Source organism: Grampus griseus (assembly GCF_964374135.1).
Source record: "Grampus griseus genome assembly, chromosome: 2".
NCBI lineage: Eukaryota > Metazoa > Chordata > Mammalia > Artiodactyla > Delphinidae > Grampus > Grampus griseus.
The window spans coordinates 145,836,915-145,849,249 of record NC_139018.1 but is presented as its reverse complement, the minus strand read 5'-3'; the positions used below and the strand labels follow the sequence as shown (position 1 = coordinate 145,849,249).

Below are 12,335 nucleotides of genomic sequence, written 5' to 3'. Positions count from 1 at the left end.
AAATTCTATTTTCTACCATTTTATTTAAAAATTGATGTTCCTCTGTTTATAAGTAAAATTGGTCTATTTTCTACTCTTTTGATATTTTACAGGTTTGTAATTGTTATGCTGACATTTGTAAAAAAAATTTGGAAAGTTTCCTTGTTTTCTCCCTCTGTGCTCAGAGAAAAATTAAATAATATCGGAAATCTCTGTGCTTTGAAGTTTGTGAAGAATTTGCCTGTAGCTGTTGGCCACTTTCCCAATTTCTTAGTGTTAATAGGTACATTTAGCTTTTTGATTTGAGAGGGAATCAACTGTAGTAAATTATATTTTGCATACCACATTAGTAATTTATATTACTAGTATAAATTAATATAAAATTAAAGTAATAGGGCTTCCCTGGTGGCGCAGTGGTTGCGAGTCCGCCTGCTGATGCAGGGGACACGGGTTCGTGCCCCGGTCCGGGAAGATCCCACATGCCGTGGAGCGGCTGGGCCCGTGAGCCATGGCCGCTGAGCCTGCGCGTCTGGAGCCTGTGCTCCGCAACGGGAGAGGCCACAACAGTGAGAGGCCTGCGTACTGCAAAAAAAAAAAAAAAAAAAAAAATTAAAGTAATATAAACCAATATAAAAATATACTAATATTTGTAACTTATATTATACATTAGAAAATCACCTGTGACATCCTGGATGCTGTAGATTGAACGTTTGTGTCCCCCTAAAATTCACACGTCAAATCCTAGTCCCCAGTGTGATGGTATTTGGAGTAGAGCCTTTGCGAGGGGATTAGGTCATGAGGGTGGAGTCCACATGAATGGGATTAGTGCCCTTATAGGAGAGACTCCAGGAGCTCCCTCACCCTTTCCACAAGTGAGGACACAGTGGAAGGACCACTGTCTATGGATCAGGAAGTGGGCCTCACCAGACACCGATCTGCCTATGCCTTGGTTTTGGACAAAGGACATGCTTCTTGAGGCACTGCAGGTCTCTGAGGCCCCCCACCTCATCTGCAAACACACACACACACACACACACACACACACACACACACACACACACACACACACACACACACACACACACACACACACACACACACACACACACACACACACACACACACACACACACACACACACACACACACGGTGGCAGGTGGCTGGAGTCCAGGGAGCAGGGAGTGGTCAGAGCAGTGCATGGCTGCAGGGAGGTTGCCCTGAGCCTGGTTGCCCCCTGCACAGCGAGGTTGGCCAGGAGGACTCATCCTGAGGTCTCCATGCTGTGCCATGAGGTCCCTGGAGACCATAGTGTTAACGAATCCTGGGTGCTCCCTGGTTACTGGCAGAACTCTATTGGGAAAAATTCCTCCATTTTGGGTCCATAGAAACTCACTGATGAAGATCAAGTGCTGTATTCACAACAAAAGACTTCCAAGAATGCAGGCATCAAAGAAAGCCAGCTGCAGTGAGTGGGGGTCAACAGAAACCATGAAGGACAGACTTAGACACCTTCCTTTCACTACCCCCTTGGACTCTAGAACCTCTGAACGTGAAACAGTTAAAGTAATTATGGGCAGAATCCTAAAGATGAGCATGCAACAAGAAACTATCTGAAGCAAATAGCTGTATTTGGGGAAAGGTAAAAATAGAACATCTAAATACCTAAAATATAACAATTGAATTTTTCTAAACAAATGCAAATGTTCAACAGCTGATTAATAGGGAAAATTAGTCATCTGGAAAATACACCTGGAGAAAATATTCAGAATGAAATACTGAGCGGCACGGGTGTGGCCGATGTGAAAGAAGAACTAAGGGATTTGGAGGATGAAGTAGGAAGGATCAGCATGTGGCTATTGGGGTCCCCGACAGAGAGGATGTAGGAGAGAAAATATTTGAAGAAGTACTGGCTAAAAATTTCCAGAACTAATGAAAAATATAAATTTACAGATTCAGAAGCACAGTCCATCTCAAAGAGGATAAAGAAAAAGAAATGCACACATAGACATATCATGCAGAAACTTCAGAACACCAAGAGCAAGGAGACAATCTTAAAAGTCTTTAAAGAGTGAGCAACACCCCTCAAGGAACAGCAGTTTAACGACAGCCAACTTCTTGATGGCAACAGTGGAAACCAGAAAGTAGAATAATATCTTCAAGCTCTTGAGAGAAGAAACTGTCCACTTAGGATTGTGTATCCAGCAAAACTACTCTTCAAGCATGAGGTGAAGTAAGAAATTTACAGATAAACAAAAAAGGGGAATTTGCCATTAAAAGATCTGCACTGAATCAAGGATTTCTAAATCAAGGGTTCCTAACTTCTGGTAGAGCAGTCTGGTGAGGTCTTTGGGGTCCCTCTCAGAATGAGGTTTTTAAGTGCATGAAATAAAATATACAGGATTACAAAGGAAACTAATTATTTTAAAACATTTTAAAATCAACTTATTTTTAAAAGTATAATAATATATGTGTGACATTACTCATCAAATAACAAAATCCAGTGTCAGGTCTAGAAACTACCCTAATTTCAGAGTAAACAGCTCTGGAGAAGCCTACATATTACAGGGCAGAGTCAGGGCACATGAGTTTGGTACCCAGCGTACGTGAGCTAATTTGCATCAAGGAAACACACATTGCAGTAGAACAGGTGGCGTGTATCTCAGCTCTGAGTTATTTATAACATTTATATGATTTTACTTTTTTTTCTTTCATGGGGCAACTTTGTCATCGATTTATAGCTTTGCTACTATATGAAAAGCAAATGAAAGCTGCAGAGTTCTTTTTCTATTGTGGAGAAGGTCCTTTGAGGAGAGTGGCTTTCCTTGTGGATGTTCTGAGTTTGATGCACTGATATGCAGAGAAAGCGAACGGTTGGGAGCAGGAAATGTGCTGAGGGAAGGCGGCACAGGCATGGGTGGGATGGGAAGGCTGCAGAGGTGCCTCTTTCCCAGACGGGAGCCGAAATGGACTCAGGAGGCTGAGGGCCTTCACACCTGATGGAACCTGGCCATGTGGCCCCGGGGAGACCCAGACAAAGAAAACCAGGCTGAAAGAGAAGAAAATGGAGGTGGGATAAAGTAGGAGGATCACCTACTCCATGAGGCCCACGTAGCGCAGGCCTGCAATCCGGAAGGTTTGGAAGGTGGGGACCCACAGACGTCTTTCATTCTGAGCAGCTCAGAGTACTATCTGTGCCCTTATTGCAACAGCAGTTCTTTCTCCAGACACGTGCATGCTGGCTTTTTAGTGGTAAACTGGTACCACTGTAGCTGTGGGGCAGCCGGCCATATATTTTGTGAAATAATTTAATTGGTTTTCAAGTCTGCATTCTGGAAGCAGTTGCTTCACTACCCGAAATGTTGCATTACTTTTTGCCTTTGAACCAGATTGGAAGATCTGAAGAAAGTTCCTGATTTTAGTCAGTGAAATAACTTTTCAGTCTCAGAGACAAGATTTAAAGGACTGATTTATTCCGGGCCTCGGAGTACAGGGGCAGCACCAATCAAAGGCAAGGACTTCTGCTGTAAAGCTGCTGTTACTTCCCCGCAGTCTCTTATCCCCTCTCAATCCTCCCAACAGCAGGAAGCTCTTTCTCGTTTCTAATTTTATCTCTTGCATCTCTGTAGGCTGGGTGGGGAAGTGGAGAAAAGAGCCACTTGGCGTCCTCACAGCAACTCACAGGTGCTGGGAAAGTTAACCCTCCTCTCTGGGCAGCATCATGCCTTTCCTGTTCTTTTTGGCTTTTCTTTCACAACTACTGAATTGTCTGTTCCTCTTCTCTGACCCACTTCAGTGTCTTTGTAAACTGCAGACTTTGAATAACAATCCTGGCAAATTAAACAGGACAGAGGGTACTTGAGATATAATTTCACTGGCCAGCTAGATGCAGGAGCAGTTTCTCACAGGAGTGGTACAAAGTAAGCCTGCAGAATTACCGATATGGCAGAACATGCAACATCGTCCTGCCTTGTTGCTAGGATGGAGCAAACAGCAGTTCAACCTAAGTCCCTGTCTTTTCAGAGCAGGGATATGGTCCCCTCCCTTGGTTGCCATGGGGATGGGAGCAGGCACCCTCAGGGAGGAGGAGCCCAGCATCTGGTCTTTGAAAGTCTCCTCCACTCTAACGTAGTCACCCTTGTTAGAGCTGGTGCTGGTGTTTCTGTACCAGAGGCAGAGAAGTCAGCTCTACCTGAGAGCAGACGTGGAGGGAGAGGGGATATTTCGGAACAAAAATCCAGCATCCCACTCTGGAAATGTTAGTGTATTAGTAAGCTTAGGCTGCAGTAACAAAATATCGTAGAAATAATGCCATTTGCAGAAACATGGGTGGACCTGGAGATTGTCCTACTGAGTGAAATAAGTCTGACAGAGAAAGACAGATATCGTATGATATCACTTATATGTGGAATCTAAAAAAAACGATACAAATGAACTTATTTACAAAACAGAAAGAGACTTATAGATATTGAAAACAAACTTATGGTTGCCAAAGGGGAAAGGTGGGAGAGGTATAAATTAGGAGTTTGTAATTAATATACACATACTACTATATATAAAATAGATAATCAACAAGGACCTACTGCAAAGCACAGGGAGCGCTATCGATATTCTATAATAACGTATATGGGGAAAAAATCTGAAAAAGAATGGACGTGTATATGTATAACTGAATCACTTTGCTGTATACCTGGAACTAACACAACATTGTAAATCAACTATACTCCAATATAAAATAAATATTAAATTTAAAAAATTAACATAGACTGGGCCGATTAAACAGAAATGTGTTTCCTTGAAGTTCTGGAGGCTGAAAGTCTGCAATCAGGATGCTGCCATGGTCAGGTTTTGGGGAGGGCCCTCTTCTTGGCTTGTAGACAGCTCACTTCTCTGTGTCCTCATGTGGCCTTTCCATGGTGTGTACATGTGGAGAGAGAGATCTCTCTCTCCTTCTCTTCCTATAAGGTCACCATCCCATCATGGGGGCCCCACCTTCACAACCTAATCTAACCCTAATCACCTCCTGAAGGTCCTGCCTCCAAATACCACCACATTGAGGGTTGGGGCTTCACCATATGGGTTTGGGGGGGACACAGACGTTCAGTCCCTGACAATTTGTTTTCTATTTCTGCAGAGCAGATTTCTGCGAACTTTGCAGCTTAACACAACACCCATTTACCATCTCACAGATTTCTTGGGTCATGAGTCTGGACATGGCTTAGTAGGGTCAACTGGCCAGGGTCCCACAGGCTGCAGTCAAGGTGTTGCCAGGGCAACATCATTTCAAGATGCCGTCCCTGGGGAGAGTCACGGAATAGCACATCCTACTCACACTCAAGGGGAAGGCATTATACAAGGTCGGGATCTCCATGCCTCATTGCGTTTGATGGTTTTATTCTTTGCCTTCGTATAGGGGACTTGGACCCATTCCCAATTATAGTTATTATTGATATTTAGAAATGTAAATTATCTTCAAGAAGCAAATAGTCCATGTTTGTTGGAAGTAAAATTATTTGAGGGGATTTGTGGAATTATAACTTCATGATGAAGATGGGAAATGTCAAGAATTTTTACTGTGGCCTAAGAAAAGTGCTGTTAACTTCCTTTGTGTTTAGAAACCCCTGCTCTTCGGAGGTCCAGTAAAATCCCTGTTGTAAGTGGCCTGGTCATTGTAGAGACTTGATAGTTTTTTTTTTTTAATTTATTTATTCATTTATTTATTTTTGGCTGTGTTGGGTCTTCGTTTCTGTGCGAGGGCTTTCTCTAGTTGTGGCAAGCGGGGGCCACTCTTCATCGCGGTGCGCGGGCCTCTCACTGTCGCGGCCTCCCTTGTTGCGGAGCACAGGCTCCAGATGCGCAGGCTCAGTAGTTGTGGCTCACGGGCCTAGTTGCTCCGTGGCACGTGGGATCTTCCCAGACCAGGGCTCGAACCCGTGTCCCCTGCATTGGCAGGCAGACTCTCAACCACTGCGCCACCAGGGAAGCCCGAGACTTGATAGTTTTAGTAGCTTCAGCTTAGAAGATGAAGGAGTTCTGTCTGTGCGTATCAGAGAAGACTTGAGAGGCCTGGGGTGGTTTGGGAGTTCAGTGGGGCCCCATGTTCCCTCGAATTCCTAGGCCCTTCTTGGGTGAGGAGGCGTTGGGCCACGTCTGGAAGGATGGGTGAAATTTCATCTGGTAGAAATGAGGAGAAGGCAGAGCGTAAGTGGACATCTTCTGGGAGATAGTCTGAGAATTCTCATCCTCTCTCCAGCCTCAGTCTCGGCGTGGCAGTGTTGGTGTGAAGGGCAGACAGAGGACACTGTGGAAGCCCCATCCTAGGCGGATGGTGGGGTCAGAGCTCAGCCCCCAGAGCTTGGCCATCATCTGAAGGAAGAGAAAGGGGTGGGGCTGAGGCAGGGGGCCAGGAGGTGGGCGGTGACAGGAGGGGAGTGCTGAGTATGGAGGGAAGACAGCCTGCAGGGGTTCCGTTCCAGGGCTCGTGTTTGAGAAATGCAGTGGCTTTGGTGCCCGAAGTGGCCAGGACATGAGTGGAGGGTCACTTAGGGCGGTGCTGGTGGGAAAGCAGGGACCGGATTTGTGTGGGTCTGGTTGCCCGTCCAGGGAGGTGACATTCACCTGACAGGCGTCCAGCGCAGTTCCAGTGGAGGGGCAGAGGTGAGTGAGTGGCAGAGCACCCCGTCCAGGCAGGTAAATCATGAGAGCGAGGGCAAGCAGAGGGGGAGGAGAGGTGTCGAGAGGAAGAGCCAACCCAGCTTCACGACTGCGGCTCCTGAACGCGCCAGGAGCTCAGATGTTGATGGCGGAGTTGGCAGAAGTTTTGGATTCTCCACAAGAAGGTTTGGAGGTGGAGAGAAGAGGTCAGGGTGTGCGCTCTCCAGCATGAGGTGATGGTGAGAGTCCCGACAGCCTATCCTTAGGAGAAATGGCAGCTCAGTCCAACGGAAAATGACTAGGGGGAAGTCGTGTGTCCATTGAGGAGGAAGAATTCGACACCAGAGAGGGTGTTCTGGTGGGTGGAGTGTTGGGTGCGGAAGGGGAGATGGCGGCTTTAGAGGCACGTGGAGAAGAATGACGGAGACTTGGCCTCGGAGACCGTGGGGCAGGGGGGTGGGGAACAGCAGCCCAGGGTTTCTGTGACGGCTGCAGCTGGAGCTGGGCAGCATCACGGAGAGGGGAGACTCGGGAGGTGGGAAAACGGTTGTCTAACATTTGCAGCACTGGCTGCGTTCGGAAGAGGTACGTGCCCTGAAGAGAGAAGGTAGATGTGACAGGCTGGGGAGCAGAGCATGCGGAAGCTCTTCCATTCATTCTTTTCTGTTAAGTGTGTGTGTGTGTGTGTGTGTGTGTGTGTGCGTGTGTGAATAAGGTTTAAAGCCTTTCATATAAAGACAACTGGTCGGGTGTTGTTGGACATCTGAGACCAGCACGGCACTGGGTGGGTGGAGGCTGCAGGGTCTAAGACTCGGTCCTGCTCAGTGCAGAGGTGCTGGAGGGTGAACTGGGCTCTGTCACCATCGGGACCTTGTGGGTCTGTTCAGTTGCGCGTTCTGCTCTGGGTCTGGGGTCGGTCCTTTTGGAATCCCGGGGAAGTGCAGCCCGGCCCCTCCAGCCTGGTCCCGGACTGCCTGGCCCAGGCCCACTGTGGAAAGTCAAGGTGGTAACGGCCCTTGTCTGTTGCATCCAGCTACCCCTCTGAAGGCAGATTGCGGTGGGCAGTGGGCGTGGGGTGCAGCTGTGTCTCTGTGGTCCAGTGGCCCTGCCTGGACACAAGGAGACTGGGAATATGGGGATCAGCAAACATGGGTCTGACGTGGGCTTGGGGGGCAGCCCGGAAGAAGGGTGTGCCAGGAGCTGAGGGTGGTTCTCCTGGGAGTTGGCAGACAAAGGGCGACAGGGGAGCCAGGGCGGAGGGGGCACTGCTGGGGAGGTTCTGGGGGGACACGCTCGGCAGGGCGGGGGCCAGGGGTCGGGCAGGGCTGGCCTGGGCCGGGGCGGGCAGCTTAGAGCCAGTGTGGACAGCGAGGGAGCCTCCTGGGTGGGGTGAGAGTGAAGGGGAGACCCCTGTAGGGGCTGGGGGGGGGGTCCCAGGTGTGGGAGAACAGAGGGAGCCTTCAGGCCGCTGGGCAGGTTGCGCGTGACCTGTGAGTGGGGACAGCACCGCCTTCCCCAAAGTAGTGTGTTCAGTGCTGTCTGTGATGTTAAATCACACAGCAAGTGTCTCTCAGGACCTGGGGGGATAAGGCTGAGGGCCCGGGGGTGGGTGGGAGGCTCGTTCAGAAAGCGCATCTGCTCTCGGCATCCCTGCGAGCTGGTCACTCTGGCCCCGCGTGGTGGCTGCGGGTGTGACTGTCGGGAGGGACAGACCCACCACCATGACCCACTCCTGCCTGCGTGCTGTGCTCTAGAAAAGTCCTGGGAGGCTCCTCACCCCCTGCTCCCTCTGTTCCAGGTGCTGCTGTCGGGACTTATCGGCGTCGTCTCCTGGAAGAGGCCCCTGTCCCTCGTGGTAAGTGGCATCCGGGTCCCCGTGCGGCCATGGAGCAGGGCTCTGCCCGCGGAGCTGTGAGTGCTTTCAAGGCGCATTCGTCTTGACCCTGGGCGTCCTGCTGCCCCCTCCACGGGCGCTCACGGGCCATCCTCTTTCTGTTTTTTGGTGTTGTGCCCTCTTGGAGGACATGCCACCAACAAAGACATTTTAATAAGTGCAGATGCAAGCGTTTTCTCTGGACTGATAAACACGATCGTGCACATGCATATGCTTACGGGTGATCACACAATAGGACGTAGCTCATCCGAGTTCGAGAAATGTTAGCTTTCTGTGTGTTTTGGAGACTGTGAAACTCTATGAGGTATTGGTATTTCTTTGCATAGATGTTTCTTTGGAAGAAGGAAGAAAAGGGTGCCCCTGGAGCCCTGTCTTATGGGGTCAGGCCTCATGCTGGGGAGGAAGACGCCACACGGGGGGTGGAAAGAGGATGATGGTTTTTCCATCTGAAAGTACCCGGGGTGAATTTATGTCTATTGATTTGTATGTGTGTTCTTCTCAGCATGTGCATTAATATATTTATGTGTCCACGTCAGGACTATACAGAGAGGTTTTCTGGGTTTTGATGGATAATGAAAAAGACGGCATGGATTTTTTTCCTCTTAGGTAGTAATCAATTATTTAAAATCTCTTCTTTAAGTGATTAGACTTGGAGATAATGACATACTAAATATTAATGGAAATAGAAAAAAACCCACAAATCTTGTCTGTTGTAAACACCTCCTCCTTCGTTAGGGGAATCATGACATCCTGAAAAGGCACTGGGAGGGAGGGGTAGTTTAATTCAGGGGGCCTCCTCTTATACAAAATACTGAGAAATTTCCTTAAAATTTTTTTATATTGATATTTTCAAATATTCACCAGAGTAGAGAGACTAGTATAGTGAACCCCGTGTACCCCTATCCGTCCTCAATGGTATCAACATTGACTGGTCCTGTTTCATCTAAGCCCCTTGCTGGATTATTTTAAAGTAAATCACGGCTTGTGTATTGAGACACTGACTCTTCTGTGCAGAGGCAAATGGCGGCAGACACTGGGCCGTGGGTCCCCTTCAGGGAAACGGGGACAACCTGCCCATCCCTCCTGACCTACCCCCACCTTGCAGGGCAGAGAGAGTAGGCCCTCAGCCTGGCGTCTGGACAGAGGAAAGCCGCCCTCCTTCGGGTGGGTGCGTGGGATGGGAGAAAGGGCACCCGTCCCCCGGCCACCGCACTCCTGCCCCAGCCCTACCCTGGGACGGAGCTTCTCGGGACTGGGCATCTTACCGTGAAGGATGCACGTGCTCATGCCTGCTGAGGGGTCAGGACTCCTTGTGCAGGTGGCGCAGGTGTGTCCTTGGGGTGGGGGGGGTGCCCGCAGCAGTAGGGTGGGTCTCGGGGCCTCGCCCAAGGAGGGTGGCCCCAGCGGGAGCCCCTGCAGCCGAGCTTTCCAGGGGCTCACCCCCCAGCTCCACGCAGCCCAGCAGCTCTCCAGGTAGACGAGGAGGAAGGGCTCCCCCAGCTCAACTGGCTGCTTTGCTGAGTCAGGGAGGTAAGGGGTCGGTTAGGGTGACACCAGCTGCTGTCAGACCCCAGACTTCGTGTCTTAACGCCGTGAACATCTGCTTCCTGCTCCCATCCAGGCGGGCCTTCCAGGCAGCGGCTGCTCCCCCCACACCAGATTCAAAGACCCCGCTTGCTTCCACCAGTGGCCCTGCACTCCCCAGGCCCGTGGGGTCCCCTGCATTTCAGTGAAGGGGGGAGAGGAAGGAGAAACACGTGCTCCTTGACTTCCTTGGCCTGAAAGGGACACTCATGCTTGCACGTCACACCAGTGAGGAGGGCTCGTCACGGGGCCCGAAGCGTGTCTGGTTGGGAAGGAAGCTGAAAAAGGTGGTCCCTCCCTGGACGGGTCCCTCCCAGAGACGGCCCACATTGTGGAGTGGGGACAGAGTCTTGGCGGAGAGCTGGTTGTCTCTGCTGTAAGGACACTCTTCTGTCTGTTGACCAGGATGATACAACTTTTGATTTGTTAGCAGAAAACTCACTCTCTGAACTGTGAGCGTTGATGTGGCCTTAGTTTTCCTCCCTTCCCAGCCTCACCCTGACACCTGGACCCTCTGGACTGCCGGCATGTGGTGTGGGCCCCGACTGACAGGTCCTCCCCGACCCCTCTGGCCTCTGCCCTGCCCTTCCACTCATTAGGGCTCGCTTCTCGCTGCTTCCTGGAAGCCCTCCTTCCCCCCAGCCTCCTCCGAGCGTCTGCGTCCAAGCCCCTCATCCTGTTCCACAACATGTAGGGCCCACCTACAAACTACTGTTAACAGGAACCACGTGCTGGGCGTTTCCTTCGTGCTAAGCCCTGCACGGGATCCGCTGAGCTTATCCACACAGTATCCTTGTGAGTAAGCTACTGTTTTTATCCCCATTTTCCAGAAGAAAAGGAAGACTTAGAAAGGTAAATATCTTGCCTAGGGTCTCACAGCTAGAATAGCTTGAAGTCTTGATTTAAATAATTCCTTATTTTTGAGAATTATTTTTTATTGAGGTGACATTGGTTTATAACATCATATAAATTTCATGTGTACAGCCTTATATGTCTACATCTGTGTACGCTGCAGTGTGCTCATCACCAAATATCCAGTTTCTATCCATCACTCCTCCACTGAGCCCCTTTCCCCTCTGGCAACCACTATTCTGTTCTCTGTTATCTACGTGTTTGTTTTTGGTTGCTTTGGTATGTTCGTTTATTTTGTGTTTTGTTTGTTTTTAAGATTCTACATACCAGTGAAATGATACAGTATTTGTCTTTCCCTGTCTGACTTACTTCACTTAGCATAAAACTCTCAAGGTCCATCCATGTTGTCACAATTGGCAAGATTTTACCTTTTTTATGGCTGAGTAATAGTCTATTGTATGTATGTACCACATCTTCTTTATCCATTCCTCTGTTGATGGACACTTAGATTGTTTCCATGTCTTGGCTATTGTAAATAGTGCTGCAGTGAACATCGGGGTGCATGTGTCTTTTCAAATTAGTGTTTTCTTTTTCTTCAGATATATGCCCAGCAGTGGGATTGCTGGGTCGTATGGTAGTTCTATTATTAATTTTTTGAGGAACTTCCATACTGTTCTCCATAGTGGCTGCACCAATTTACATTCCCACCAACAGTGTAGGAGGGCTCCCTTTTCTCCACATCCTCTCCAGCATTTATTATTTCTTGCCTTTTTGACAATAGCCAGTCCAATGGGCATGAGGTAATAATCTCATTGCAGTTTTGATGTGTGTTTCTCTGATAAATAGTTATTTTATATCAAGCTCCAGTTTTATCCTTTACTCTAATGGTACATTTCCATCTTCCTGAGGCATAAAACTGAAGAGGCCACTGTGAGTTCTGGTTCATTTCCAGGGGGACACGACACGCCCCACCCCTGCGAATGACCACCAGAGCAAGTTGCCCTCTCTGAAGGGAGGTGTCTGCCCCTCGAGGTGTTGGAAGAGCCTCGCAGGCTGGCTGGGGGAGGCCAGGAGTGACGCTGATGTGGGGCTGCGGGGGCTGCCCTCTGTCGGTTGACCATATCTCTCCTCCGACGGGCTGGTGAGTGTGGGCCCGTCACAGCCCTGCTGGGCCTCCTTTCTCTTCCTCACTCTGAGCCCGTCAGACAGAGTGAGGTGAGGGAGGGGGTGTAAGCTTCAGGCCAGAGCGACTTGATGTATTGTGGGTGGTGGAGGGACTTGCGTTGGGAAAGAGGACAAGGTGGGGGCAGCAGGCTGGCTGATGGGGGCAGGAAGGAGGCCGCCCTTTCCAGCTGGGGCCTGTGATGTGAGGGG

General features: G+C 49.5%; 1 protein-coding gene across 1 annotated transcript in view; it reads left to right on the top strand.

Annotated features, from left to right (window-relative positions):
• Positions 1-12,335, top strand: part of ENTREP2 (endosomal transmembrane epsin interactor 2) — a gene marked incomplete at both ends in the record, with an annotated part of 360,480 nt that overhangs the window by 180,556 nt on the left and 167,589 nt on the right. The window contains one exon of the mRNA XM_082648142.1: positions 8,430-8,486. Coding sequence (XP_082504268.1) covers positions 8,430-8,486 — 57 coding nt within the window. The remainder of the gene's footprint in view (positions 1-8,429; positions 8,487-12,335) is intronic.